The sequence below is a fragment of the Bombina bombina genome, chromosome 1 (assembly GCF_027579735.1).
Source record: "Bombina bombina isolate aBomBom1 chromosome 1, aBomBom1.pri, whole genome shotgun sequence".
In the NCBI taxonomy this organism is placed as follows: Eukaryota; Metazoa; Chordata; class Amphibia; order Anura; family Bombinatoridae; genus Bombina; species Bombina bombina.
The window spans coordinates 756,002,131-756,018,046 of NC_069499.1; the positions used below are offsets into that span (position 1 = coordinate 756,002,131).

The 15,916-nt window shown below is 38.4% G+C and overlaps 1 protein-coding gene across 2 annotated transcripts in view; it reads right to left on the bottom strand.

Annotated features, from left to right (window-relative positions):
• Positions 1–15,916, bottom strand: part of CHRDL1 (chordin like 1) — a 277,410-nt gene that overhangs the window by 152,458 nt on the left and 109,036 nt on the right. For both annotated transcript variants that reach the window (XM_053699306.1, XM_053699308.1), the window contains 2 exons: positions 13,816–13,928; positions 4,812–4,905 (listed from right to left, as the gene is read on the bottom strand). In XM_053699306.1, the coding sequence (XP_053555281.1) occupies positions 4,812–4,905; positions 13,816–13,928 (207 nt within the window). The remainder of the gene's footprint in view (positions 1–4,811; positions 4,906–13,815; positions 13,929–15,916) is intronic.

Below are 15,916 nucleotides of genomic sequence, written 5' to 3' on the forward strand. Positions count from 1 at the left end.
AGCAGGAAGGTGTCAATCATCCCGATTGTACTTGATCGGGTTGATTTCCGGCGATGTCTGTCCGCCTGCTCAGAGCATGCGAAAAGGTTATGGGGCAACGGTCTTTGTGACCGCTGCTTCATAACTGCTGTTTCTGGCGAGCCTGAAGACTCACCAGAAACAGGGGCCATCAAGCTCCTTACGGAGCTTGTTAAATAGAGGCCATGGTGTGCATCAATCGGGTTTCTATTATGGAAAATATATGGAATAGGTGATACCTGATATTTAATAGGATGGGCAGAAAATTAGGCTATTTAATATAAAAAATCAATTAAATGACATATAAGACAGCTGAATAAAATGAAAATATATGTTTATTTTGACTAATTCTATAACACAGTATAAGTTATTATACAGATTTTTGGGGAGTTCTAGCTTTTATGGATATAGGGGCCTATTTATCAAGCTCTGTATGGAGCTCGATGCCTCGTGTTTCTGGCGAGCCTTCAGGCTCACCAGAAACACAAGTTATGAAGCAGCGGTCTAAAGACTGCAGCTCCATATCCTGTCCGCCTGCTCTGAGGTGGCGGACAGACATCGCTGAAAAGCAACCCGATCCATACGATCAGGTTGATTGACAACCCCCTGCTAGCGGCCCGACAAGAACTAGCTGGTGCAAATGTTAAATGCATAGAGCGTATGCTGTCGGCATTTATCGATGTGCAGCGGACATGATAGCAATATCGGTCATGTCCCGCTCGCATCATAATAAAATAGGCCCCATAGTGTGAGACAGTATTTGTTTTACCTTTTTCTTTATGGTGTGCATCAATGTTGTCCATCCCAGTACCTGGAGGCCATAATGTAATTCTCATGAAGCTCTGTATAAGGCTCTCCATGTTCCTGTATTTCCTTTATCCTCTACATTCCCACACTTGTGACACAGAGTACTTACTACATCTTCCCTTTTGTAACACCACAGAGTAATCCTCTTTTATTTAAACAGGCGCTTCCCCCAACTAAGTCTGTTGTGGGTTGTGTATATTTAGGTTTATGGTACAATTTTTTTCTTTCATGATTCAGATAGAGCATGCAATTTTAAGCAACTTTCTAACTTACTCCTATTATCAATATGTCTTTGCTCTTTGGTATCTTTATTTGAAAAGCAGAAATGTAAGCTTAGGAGCAAGCTCATTTTTGGTTCAGCACTTGGGTAGCGCTTGCTGATTGGTTGCTAAATGTAGCTACCCAATCAGCAAGCGCTACCCAGTGTTCTGAACAAAAAATGGGCTGGCTCCTAAGCTTACATCCCTGAATTTTCAAATAAAGATACAAAGAGAATGAGAAAAAAAGGAAAAATAGGAGTAAATTAGAGAGTTGACTTAAGATTGCGTGTTCTTTCTGAATCATAACAGAACAAAAATTTAGGCTTCATATCCTTTAAGTATTTGTTCAATATACCTTATTTTAAGAAATGTATATTCTGTTGCAACTAAAGACACATTACACTTAAAGGGACAGCCTAGGCCAAAATAAACTTTCATGATTCAGATAGAGCATGCAATTTTAAACAATTTTCCAATTTACTTTTATCACCAATTTTGCTTTGTTCTCTTGGTATTCTTAGTCAAAAGCTTAACCTAGGAGGTTCTTATGCTAATTTCTTAGACCTTGAAGCCCACCTCTTTCAGATTGCATTTTAACAATTTTTCACCACTAGAGGGTGTTAGTTCACGTATTTCATATAGATAACACTGTACTCGTGCACAAGAAGTTATCTGGGAGCAGGCACTGATTGGCTAGACTGCAAGTCTGTCAAAAGAACTGAAAAAAGGGGCAGTTTGCAGAGGCTTAGATACCAGATAATTACAGAGGTAAAAAGTATATTAATATACTGTGTTGGTTATGCAAAGTGGGGATCTGGGTAATAAAGGGATTATCTATCTTTTAAAACAATAACAATTCTGGTGTAGACTGTCCCTTTAACACATTTATAGCACGAACATGTTAGAGCGCTATTTACACACAAATAAAAACTGTGGGCCACATTACGAGTGGAGCGCTAACAGTTATGCACAAGCGAAAAGGGGTTTATCGCGGCTGCGTGCATCAGGTGTAGCGCTCATATTACAAGTTGAAAAGTAAACACGACTCGCATGGAGAGCAAATTAATGTTAATGTGGCGTTGGGTTAGCAACGACTCAGAGCTCTGCATTAACAGTTTGGCAAAAACAAAAATAGTGTCACAAAACTCATAAAAAAAACATTATTTACCAAAGTACAGTTACACTCATAATAACACTAACTAATAAAAATGATTAATAATAAATAATGCTCTATAAGTTATAAGGGCTTAAAGATATGAGGTCTCAGGTGTAAGAAAAAAAGGCAGGGAAAGAGCTTTAACATGGAGCTACATACACGTCTAAAGATGTATATGTATGTGTATATAAATATATATATATATGGTTTTATGTGTGTACATATGTATTTTGGTATTTATATGTGTATTTATGCATTTACACACATATTTACACATATAAACACATAAATATATATATATAAATGCATTGGAGCCCTTTGCAGTTAAGTAGATGAAAACATGTAAAATCATATTCATGCAATATTCATATTTAATAGAGTGTTATGCTGTGTATTTAATGTAAATATATCACATTCCAATGTTCTGCACATAGCAGAATATGTTCTATGTATTTATAAATAGATATTCCTATATATATATGTATATATCGCTACCTATATATAATAATATATATATAGGTATAGATACTGGGGCCCATTTATCAAGCTCCAGTTATGAAGCAGCTGTCTAAAGACCGCTGCTCCATAACCCTGTCCGCCTGCTCTGAGCAGGCGGACAGACATCGCCACAAATCAACCCGATCGAGTACGATTGGGTTGATTGACAACCCCCTGCTGGCGGCCGATTGGCCGCAAATCTGCCAGGGGCGGCATTCCACAAGAGCTGCTGGTGCAATGCTGAATACGGAGAGCGTATTGCTCTCCGCATTCAGCGAGGTCTGTCGGACCTGATCCGCACTGTCGGATCAGGTCCGACAGACCATTGTTAAATAGGCCCCACTGTATATATTGTACCAAATTAGCATGAGAAATACATAGAAATATGTATTTATGAATAAATAGAACATATTCTTCTATGTGAAGAACATTGCAATGTGAAATATTAATATTTTCATGTCAGATTAGCACACTTGAGAATAGGCGATCAGGTTTGCGCATGAGTAGGATGTTTTTTCCCACTTTTTTGCTCCATTGACTTCTATGGGGGAATAAGTTAATGCGCGCAATATCCTAACTTCGGCTTTTTGCACGCATCGGGTTAGTGCAAGCCAAAACATTTTCCTTTCAGCTTGCAATATGAGTGGAACCGGAAACGCACAAAAAGCAGAGTTAGCGAGTGAGTGGGAGTGTTTAATACCACGTCACTTGTAATCTGCCCCTGTATCTTTTATGCACAACTGGTCCGTGTGATAGAAGTTTACTGGCTGATAAAGAAGACTCCCACAGCTCTATTAGGGCCGTATATTCAAAACTTTGCCTCTCAGGTGAGATATTCTAAGAAGTCTCATCGGTACTGCGAGGCCCTTAAAAAAATGATAACACAATTTTTATCTTGAGAAAAGTTTATGTTGCTATGTAGTGTTTTTTTCTGTGAAACAGAGACTTTACATTACAATACAAGGTCTAAAAAAATCCCAAAGATTTTGTGTAATTTCTCTCCATGTCAGTTTTGAATATCAGGCTCTTAGTGAATAGTAACACACCCCAGAAACATAAAAATAAATCGTATCGTATCGGGATTTTTTCAGTCCGCCACCTAAAAGGTGGCAGAGAAGTTAAGGAACAGCGATCCTATGACCACTGCTTCTTAACTTACGTTTTAGGCAGACCTGAAACTATTGGCATAGAATGCGGCATCCGCTGCATAATAAATCTACCCCTAAATGTCTTCTTATAGGTGCAAAAAATGTTTTAAAGTGATAATAAATCATAGCTTTAGAAAAATGCTAGGATTTACCATTGGAAAGAGTAAAGGGGACTTTCAGTCATGAAGTATAACATACTTCATGCTGAAAGTTCCTTTATTTGTCTGAAGCCTTTCCCGCGCTGAGCGTCTTAGGCAGCCCATGGCAGAACGCTATTTTGCTTTGAAGTGATCTTAGCCAATAGTCTTCTAGCTATCTTGCATGGCGCCAGCTGGCCCGCACGGCTATTGGCTAAGAGGTGGAAACATAACCTCACAGCAAAATAACATTCTGCCATGGTCTGCCTGAGGAACTCAGTGAGGAGAACACTTCAGACAAATAAAAAAACTTCATGCTGAAAGTTCCTTTATTTTCCACTATTTTCCACTGGTGAATCTTAGCGTTTCCCAAATGCTAGGATTTACTATCACTTTCATATGATTTGTAAAATTAAAAAACTGGTCAGTGACATTTTAAATACAAAAAACATGATTCTTGATTGCTTAAAACAGTGACATTTCTAGATTGCTTAAAACAGTGATATTTCTAAGGTTTTCAAATGAGGACCAGTTATAAACATCAATATAAATTTCAAACAAGTTCCACTGTAGCAAGGTAAGTGCCAAAAACCTGTCTATTCACAAAAACATATATTCTATATCCATACAAAGAGGATAAGAATAGATAGAGGTGTAGTATGCGGATATAGAATGCTGTACACAATTAATGACCACATTGCTGACTTCATGTTTTAAGCTGGACAACCCTTATTTATAATCGTATTACCTACGTGTCCCACTGCAGTGCAACATAAGTTTAACTTACCTGGGCAGCGTGGGCAGCACAGCTGGGGAACATATACAGGATTGGCACAGTGAAGACTTGGACATTTCACTCTACTACACAACACATTTCCACCCTGCAAAGAGAGGCTACAGATAAGTCAGTTTTACAAGACTACAAATTTACAAGGCTAGAAATACAAGACTTCTTTCAGAGGTAAATGCAAATATCATTTCATTGTATAATAATTTGAATAGTTCAGTTTTTTTTTATTAATTTGCATTATTTTGAATAATTTTTCAACATTTTGGAGAATTTCTTTTCAGCAGTAATCTCTACTAGATATGATATTTTATTTTAAGTAATATAAATATCACCAACACCTGAAATACTTTTATGATATGTGAGATTTGAAAGAGAACTGAAAAGCAACTAAAGAACCAGCATAAGACTGCATAGCATAAAAGCATAATCATGCTAAACCAGGGTTCTTCAAACTTTGTTTTCTCAAAAACCCTGTGCCATGATAGACAGAGCATAACCTTTTCGATCTTATTTTTATGCTTGGTCTAAAGACCACTGCCCAATAACTTGTCCGCCTGCTCTGAGGCCGGACAAGTTATGGAGCAGCGGTCTTTAGACCCCTTGCTAGCGGCCGTGAATCTGCTGGGTGCAATGATAAATGCCGACAGCGTATGCTGTCAGCATTTATCGATGTGCGGCGGACATGATACGCTACATCGTATCATGTCCGCTTGCACTTTCATAAATATACCTCATACTCGTATACAACACACACACACCACACACTCATACAACACACAGACACACACTCTCATATAAAACACACACCACAAAAACTCTCATACAACACACACCATACTCTCTCATATAACACACACACCACACACTCTCATATAACACACACTCTCATATAACACACACACACACCACACACTCTCATATAACACACACACTCTCATATAATACACACACAACACCACACAAACTCTCATAAAACACACACCCCACACACTCTCATACAACATACACCACACACACTCTCATATAACACACATACGACACCACACAAACTCTCATACAACACACTCAACAAACACACTCTCATACAACACACACCACACAAACTCTCATACAACACACACACCACACACACATTGTCATATTACACACATACAACATCACACAAACTCTCATACAACACACTCAACAAACACACTCTCATACAACACACACCACCCAAACATCATACAACACACACACCACACATACTCTTATATAACACGCACACACCACACACACTCTCATATAACTCACACACCACACACTCTCATATAACACAGACATACACACACCACACACTCTCATACAACACACAATCACACACACCACACACTCTCATACACCACACAAACCCCACACTCTCATATAACACACACAACACACACACTCTTCTACAACACACACATACACCGCACACACTCTCCTACAACACACCCACAAGTCGTGACCCAGTAACATGGTGTTGTAACCCAGTAATGGATTCTGACCTGTGGTTTGAAGAATATTACAGGGGAATCTTAAAGCAACGCTATTAAATTAAAATCTAGTTGCCTTCCAAATGTATTGCTAGAAGCATCCTCATTTAAAGGAAAATACATGATCCCTATTAAAATGGGTGCTGATTTAAAAAATCTACTATTAATGTTTAAAAACTAAAATAATGTTTTGATTAGATAGACAGACAGACAGATATATAGATATATTAATAGATAGATAGATAAATAGATAGATAGATACCGTCACCTTTGATCATTAATTTATCTCTGTTAAATTTTCACGCATCATTTGTGTGTACATTTTTAAAACTTTTGTTATATACTGTAAAAATAAATCCTAGCACACATGTAAGTGTGTTGTATTTTAATGATTAATATCTAAATTAATTATTTTTTTGGCTGAATGAGCAATAATTCCCACAGACATACTTCCGAAATCTTGTTGGAAGCCTCCCCATAAGAGTGGTGCCCAACTCTATAATAATATCTATGGTTTTGGAATGGGGTATCCAATAATTTCACTTAGGTGTGATGGTGAGGTTGGTGAGGTATCCACATACTTTTGGCTATAGAGGGCGATATCTATCAAAGCGTCAACTATGTTGCATTCAACGTCATCAATAAGCTTGCCTAACATCACCAAACATCGCGGCCGCTGATCTCAATACGCTCTCCTTATTTATAAAAAAATCTGTCAAAAACACGAGCACCAAGTACGGGGCGATGAGCATTGGAATGTTGTTAACAAACAGTTATCGATCTTGCGTCTATTCGTGTTTTTCCCAACTTTATTTATACCATTTCACTAAATGCCGCCACTATGCTAAAATGTTTAACCCCTATCCCCCCGCTCCCCGACCCAGCCGCAACATAAATAAAATTATTAACCCCCTATCCCGCCGCTCCCCGTCCCCGCCGCAACCTAAATAAACTTATTAAAACCTAACAGCCAATAGGATTTGAGCAGCTCTCATTCTATTGGCTGATTGGAAAGCCAATAGAATGAGAGCTCAAATCCTATTGGCTGATTGGAACAGCCAATAGAATGAGAGCTGTTCAAATCCTATTGGCTGATTTGAACAACCAATAGGATTTTAGCAGCTCTAATTCCTATTGGCTGATTGAAATCTTTCAGCCAATAGGAATGCAAGGGACGCCATCTTTGATGGCGCCACTTGCATTGAAGTTCCAGTGTATGGCGGTGACCATATGAAGAGGATGCTCTGTGCCGGATGTCTTCAGGGTGGACCCGCTCCGGATGGATGAAGATAGAAGATGCCGTCTGGATAAAGACTTCTTGCAGCATGGATGAAGACTTCTTGCTGCATGGATGAAGACTTCTTGCCGCATGGATGAAGACTTCTTGCCACTTGGATCAGGACTTTGCCGGCTGGATGGATCCTTCAAGCAGGACTTCAATAACTGTAAGTGGATCGTCAAGGTTAGTGTTAGGTTTTTTATGGGTTTTATGGGTCGGTTTTATTTTTAGATTAGGGTCTGGGCAGTAATAGAGCAGTAATAGAGCTAACCTTAGATTAGGTGTAAAAATATATTTTTGATAATTTGGTTTGCTATTTTTCGTAATTTAGTGTTTGGTTTTTTTTTGGTAACTTAGTGGGGTTTTTTTGTACTTTAGGACTTTGTAATAATGTTTAATTGTAGAATTAAATAATTTTAGTAGGGTAAGGTTTTTTAATACGTAATTTATTTAATTTAATTGGTAGTTTAATGTAATTGTAGTATAATAGTTAGGGTAGGTTAATTAATAGTTTGAAATTAGTTTCTTTTAATTCTACAGGTAAGTTTTAATTTATATTAAGATAGGGATGTTGTAATTTTAATTTAAAGTTAAGGCGTTGTTAGGTTTAGGGGTTAATAGCTTAATTTAGCTTTTTGCGATGTGGGGGGCTGACGGTTTAGGGGTTAATAGGTTTAGTTAGTGGTGGTGATGTGGGAGCCCAGAGGTTTAGGGGTTAATAAGTTTATTTAGGTTGTGGCGGGGTGGGGGATTGGCGGGATAGGGGTTAATAACTTTATTTATGTTGCGGCGGGGTCGGGGAGTGGCAGAATAGGGGTTAATAACATTATGTAGGTGGCGGCGATGTCGGGGGCGGCAGATTCGGGGTGTTTAGACTCAGGTTTATGGTAGGGTGTTAGGTGTAAACGTAACTATTTTTCTACCATATAAATCAATGGGGTATGCTTCATTCTCTTGCAGCATCGAACATAAGCTTTTGGTGCTTTCATACTCCCATTGATTTCTATTGCAACCGCGGCCTCAAGGGTGGCGGATTGAAAACCAGGTACGCTGCATCCGAATAGTCGCCGGCGTACCTGTTAAAAGTTTGATAAATGGGAAAAAGTGTCAAACAGAGCTGAAGGTGTATTCGGAACATCAGTAATGACGTAAGCATCGATCAGCGTCGGATTGATACCGGCGGATCGTATGTTATGTCATAAATTTCAACTTTTGATGGTCTTGAGGCTTTGATAACTAGGTCGGATCAATCTCGCAACAATTACGATGCGGAATTCTGGCATATTTGCGATTGACACTTTGATAGATAGGCCTCATAGTGTATTTAAGGGTGTTAAAATATTAATATAGTTTACTTGTCAGAAGTTAAAAACTACTAGCCCAGAGGGAAAAAAAGTTACTAGTTCACTGAATTTAAAAAAAAAAAAGAAAAAATCTAAATTTCTACTTTTCTGGGACTAGTGGATTAGTAGAAATTTCAACTCCTGTTATATAGATATACAGTATATACTGTTCCTGGTATATTCTCTTTCAGTGATGTATTTCCTGCATGATAAACATATGGCTAATTTTTAATGCTATTTTAGACTGACATATACAATATTTAGAATTATATTTGGGAAAGTCACATTGAAACACAGTAAATTTAATATTCTTACCATTTCATAAAAGTAACATATTTTATTGTAAATTTACCAACTGATTGCTGCCACCGATAGTTTGCCAATGTGAAAATAATGATTGCTAAATTAGACATTTAGGCCTAGATTACAAGTGGACTGCAAACCATAGGGCAGGGTATGTTATTCTTCCTGAGTCCTTGCCAATTAGCCAATAGGATTAGAGCTGCTAAAATCCTATTGGCTGTTCCAATCAGCCCAATAGGATTAGAGCTGCGGAAATCCTATTGGCTGTTCCCAATCACGCCAATAGGATTGAGCTCTCATCCTACTAGCTGATTGGAACAGCCAATAGGATTTTTAGTAGCTCTAATCCTATTGGCTGATTGAAATCTTTCAGCCAATAGGAATGCAAGGGACGCCATCTTGGATGACGTCACTTGCATTGAAGTTCCAGTTTACGGCCGCGAACGTATGAAGAGGATGCTCAGCTCCAGATGTCTTCAGGATGGACCCACTCCGTGCCGGATGGATGAAGATAGAAGATGCCGTATGGATGAAGACTTCTTGCTGCCTGGATGAGGACTTTGCAGGCTGGATGAAGATGGAAGAGGCCGCCCGGATGAAGACTTCTTGCCGCATGGATGAGGACTTCGCCGGCTGGATGGATCCTTCAAGCGGGACTTCAAGAACTGCAAGTGGATTGTCGGGGGATAGTGTTAGGTTTCTTTAAGGTTTTTTTGGGTGGGTTTTATTTTTAGTTTAGGGTCTGGGCATGTAAAAGAGCTTAATGCCCTTTTAAGGGCAATGCCCATACAAATGCCCTTTTTAGGGCAATGGAGAGCTTAGTTTTTTTTAGATAGTTATTTTATTTGGGGGGGGTTGGTTGTGAGGGTGGTGGGTTTTACTGTTCGGGGGGGTGTTTGTATTTTATTTACAGGTAAAAGAGCTGATATCTTTGGGGCAATGTCCCACAAAAGGCCCTTTTAAGAGCCATTGGTAGTTTATTGTAGGCTAGGGTTTTTATTTTGGGGGGGACTTTGTTATTTTGATAGGGCTATTAGATTAGGTGTAATTCTTTTTTATTTTTGATCATTTGTTTCTTATTTTTTGTAATTTAGTGTTTGTTTTTTTATGTAATTTAGTTATTTTTATTTTTAGTAATTTTAGTGTTTATTTTTTTTGTAATGTTAGGTTTTAGTGTAAGGCAGGTTAGGTTTTATTTCACAGGTAAGTTTGTAATTATTTTAACTAGATAGTTATTAAATAGTTAATAACTATTTACTAACTAGTCTACCTAGTTAAAATAAATACAAACTTACCTGTGAAATAAAAATAAAACCTAAGCTAGCTACAATATAACTATTAGTTATATTGTAGCTAGCTTAGGCTTTATTTTACAGGTAAGTAAGTATTTCGTTTTAAATAGTTATTATTTAGTTAATAATTGTAACTTTAGTTTAGCTCTATTTTAATTATGTTAGAGTTTGGGTGTGTTAGGCTTAGGGTTACGTTAGGGTTAGGTTTAGGGGTTAATGAATTTATTTAGTGGTAGTGATGTGGGAGGCCAGAGGTTTAGGAGTTAATAACTTTAGTATAGTGGTGGCGACATCGGGAGCAGCGGATTAGGGGTTAATAGTATTATGTAGGTGGCGGCGATGTTGGGGGTGCCAGATTAGGGGTAAATAACTGTATGTAGGTGGCGGCGATGTCAGGGGTGGCAGATTAGGGGTTAATAACTGTATGTAGGTGGCGGTGATGTCGGGGGCGGCAGATTAGGGGTTAATAACTGTATGTAGGTGGCGGCGATATCGGGGACGGCAGATTAGGGGTTAATAACTGTATGTAGGTGGAGGCGATGTCGGGGGGCGGCGGATTATGGATGTTTAGACTCGGGGTTTATGTTAGGGTGTTAGGTTTAAACGTAATTTTTTATTTCCCCCATAGACATCAATGGGGCTGCGTTACGGAACTTTTGTTTCCGCAATTTGCAGGTGTTAGGCTTTTTTTTTTCTTGCTGGCATTCCCCATTGTGGCGGTCATTAAAATCCCTAGAGCGCTCAAAACTCGTAATCTAGCTATTTTTTTAATTTGAATATTGAATAATTTGAATTGAATAATTAGAAAAATTTAAATCTATTACATTTAAAGAAAGCATTAGAAATACTATTACATTAAAGAATGTTAGAATGTTGTACAAACATTTGAAATTCTAAACAAATGAACGAATGTGTTAAAATCCCTTTCATTTTTCAAATTTTGCTAAACATTCACCCATCCTTTAAGCAGCGGTACTGAGATTAAGTTCCTCAGATCTCCAGGTTCTCATCTAGCAGGATGAACAGAGAAGGGACAGCATCTCAGGGCAAGGCTAAAGCAGCAGTGACTGGTTCATTCCTCACCCTTTCACCCTGCTCTGATCGCCTGCCCTTTCTCTCAATGATGTGTCATCTGCCCGTCCTGACCTCCCTTAAGGAGCTCACTTTACTGCTGGAAAAAGTGTCTGCTATAAGGTAAGATTGTATTGCCAACAAAGCTGTGAAGGTTTTATTATATAATAAAAAAAATTGCTGGCATTAAACTGATCCATTTAAGAAATCTTAACCCCTCTCCTAGCTTCTATGTCAAAGTTGCCCATGTATGTGTGTTTGAGTGTGTTTGTGCTTGTGGATATCTATTCAAGGTCTATGTGTGTGTGATGTTTATGAGTCCCTATGACTGTCTGAATTCCTATATTGTTGTGTATGTGATTGTGAATGCTTGTGTGTGTATTACTCTAGAGGTCTGTGGGAGCATGATTCTGTGGCTGTCTATGTGTGTGCTCATCTGAATGTAAATACCTGTGGCTACTTGTCTGTGTCTCTGGGTGCATGTGATGCCTGTATATATGTGTAAATGTGGATGTCTGTATTAAGGTTGCCATCTGTGCTTCATAAAAATACCGGACAGCCTATAGGTGACTGAATACAGGTGGTAGATAAAGTCACACAATGTCACCTAAAAGCTCAAACTTATGCCCGACCCTTGATTTCATCTCCGCTAGAAGTACGATTTTTGCGTGCATCAGGTAGCACGGGTATTACAAGTTTAAAGTAAAAAGTTTTCGCACATGTGCTTACCTGACGTGTGCAAAAAGCCGAAGTCACAATATCGTGATCGCATTAACGTAGTCCTCCATAGACTTCAATGGAAAAAAAACTAACACCCAACAAGTTGCCCAAACCCGATTGCGTTTAACCAAGTGTGCTAACCCGACATGAAAAACTAATATTTCACATTCCACTGTTCATCATGTATAACAATATGTCCTATTTATTCCTAAATACATAATTCTACATATATCTGATGTGTTTTTTTGTGTAATATATATATATATATATATATATATATATATATAAATATACCGCATATATAATATATGATTATATATAGGTATAGATATATACAGATTAATATAGAAATATCTATTTAAAAATACTTATAACATATTTCCCAATGTGAAGGACATTGGAATGTGAAATATTTACAGTAAAAAACACACACAGATAAACACATAATTAAACATGAATATTGCATAAATATGATTTTTCATGTTTTCAGCTACTTGACTGCAATGGGCTCCAAAGGACATACATATGTATTTATCTGTTTATATGTGTATATGTCTGTAAATACATATATGATATATACCTACATAAATACATATGATCACACATGTATGTGTATGTATGCATCTATATGTTAAAGCCCTTTGCATCCCTGATACCTCATATCTTTTTTAATTATTATTTTAGACAGTGTTATTATGAGTGTAACTGTACTTTTAAATATAATCCCAATGTGCATTAAATTCAATTGTGCTCGAGCAAATGCATTTAGGGTTGCATCAAATTTTATCTCAGTGAGGTATTAGTTTTATAAATGTGTTTAATTGAATCTAGCCCAATGAGTATTAACAGAAAGTACCAATCAGCTAACAAGCATTAATAGGAAGCAAACAACAGATATTGGTGCATTAAAGGGACATGAAGCCCAAAATGTTTCTATCCTAATTCAGATAGAACATGGAGTTTTAATTTACTTCTATTATATTTTTAATTTTATTCTCTTGGTATCCTTTGTTGAAAAGCAGTGATGAAGGCTCAGTAGCGTGTACTTGTCGGCAGCACAATATGGCAGCAGTTTTGCAAGAATGTTTTACATTTGCAAGAACACTAGATAGCAGCACTTTTTCCTGCCATGTAGGGCTCCAGAGATGTATATGCTACCTACCTAGGTTAAATTAGATTTATTTATTTTTTTAAATTGTATACTTTGTCACTTTCTTTAGCACACATTATACAAGCAGCGACAAAGCAACATTAACAATTAACAATGTAGAACATTGTACTATTATGCAGGAATGTACCTTTAATAACATAATACCTATTTAAAGCTTTAAAAAAAAATACTTTAGCAAATTAAAGTTTTAATTTTACCTTATTTATTAATAATTTCTGTATCCTTTTGTATTGTTCTGTTTAGATATTTAATTCATAATATTTTCCAATTTAAAAATCATTTACAAAAATGAAAAGAAATGACATTACCTCCCGACACAGGCAGTTAACACAATATACAAGTCCATAAGGCTCCAGGTATGGGTGCCACCTCTCTCCAACACGGTACTTTCTGTCTTGGAAAACACAGTACGTCTCTGAATCTACAAGAACAACAGATACTGCTTTTAGTGAAGCCCTTGTTTTCTTAGTACATTGCAGTGGTAATTGGTTGTTTGGATACACTACCCTGACCAATGCATAGAAGGTTACTGAAACGTGTGCGGGATCCCTAGACTTGTGTCTTTTGGCTTTCTAATAACGCCACAAATGTTCTTGGTCTACAGAGTCAGCTGAAGTCTAAAGGGAACACTGTTGATAGCACTGACTCTAGGGAATAGTGTATAAATCTAAACCACAGAAGAACTGGACATTTTAAATTGAAATTGGAGGTAGCCCCAATGCTGTCAGCACCTAAGCTTGTGAAACCTATGAAGGAGCCAAACACTTTAGCTGAAAGAAAACCTTTCACAATTTGGCAGCCATCACCCCAATCCCAAGCCAAGGAAAGAAAGAGCAGCTGGGATATAAAGTCAGGCACATAACACTGCTCAGACCCAGGTAAAGTTTGGAAGTTTGCAAAATCTAAAATACATTGAGATTTAAAAAACAAAGGGTAAGCAGAAATGCATTCAAATAAATACTATTATTATGCAGATGTAATTATAAGAGAAATGACTCTGGTCATAGGCCCACGTGACTATCAGCTGATCACCATGGTAACAACAGGTACCTGACAGAACCATAAGACAGTAGGACATGTTGAAGACAGGGGGGACCTAGGGTTGCCACTTTGCCCATGTTTTCCTGGAACCCTTTGAGTTACATATGAAGCTATAGATATTCATGATACTCAATGCACACTCTGCAGTATGTGTAACATAGCCACGCAGAAAACCACAGCCAAGTTGACAACACTGTGAGGACCTGGGGTCTTTGGACTTCTTGGTTTACAGTATCTTGCTATGGGATTACTGGTGGTTTAGGGTTTTAGTAATTTAGGGCAGGATGTTGTCAGTTTAGAGGTCATTTCATTTTGGGAGTCTTGTTGTGGGAAATTCTGGAAATGGAGGGATAACTGGTCTTGGTTCAATGCGTTATTCTAATGGTGTGGTGGTCTACACGTTTAACCCCTACTGCAGCAAAAGTTATAAAGGAGGTTACTGCGAGAGAAGAGAGGGAAGTATCATAGAGCTGATTATGCTGTTTAAAATTAGGGGCTGTCGGTACTTCCGGGCAGCGGCCATCTTACTGGTCACACTGAGCTTCAGCTCCTGAGACCTTCACCCCCTTTTCTTAAATTTGGGCGGAAAACTTGACTTTAAGGTATCTAACAAGGTGGAGAGGCTAAACTGAAGACGCTCTGACCCATGAGATAGGGTTTTGGATCGCAGTGTGGCTCCCCAGCCCTCAGTACTGGACTTTACATTTTGAGGCCTTCCCCTATTTCAGAAGCCTCCTTTGTCCCCACAAATCTCTGCACCACTGTTGCATGGCTTGTTACACCCACCAAGGATCAAACAGCTCAATTGAGCAGATACACCTATAGGTCTGTTTCTCAGTTGGGTACTATCCAGAACATTATTCACATACCAGCCTTTACTAACATTAGAGGAGAGAGGGCCTAATGGGGCACAAAATCAAAGTCTTAGAAGCCGTGGACACATGGGAGCGTGCAGTAAAGAGCGCGATTACACAGTGTTACGAACAGATTGAGAGAGACCTCAGTACTTTACTCTTTGCAAATGCAGCTCACCATGCTGCTCCCTCTGTGGAATCTGCTGCGCAATTCTTCCCATCGGACATAGAACTCCTCAACTTGGAACCGCTGGCAGATCCGGAACATTCATCCACTCAATACCTCTCTGCCCCTGGCTTAACTACGCCACCGCGACCCATTGCAGGCCACAACGATCCGGAGGGGAGAGCAGCTGATCTGCCTAGCAACTTAGAAGAACCGAATCTTAACACAACAAAGCCAGGTAAACATTTGTATCTTCGGCCCCGGGTCTTGGAAGACTATGGACTGCAAGACCTCTCCACAAAATTTAACACTGAGGGCACTGATCTTGGACTGCAGCTTACGGGGAGG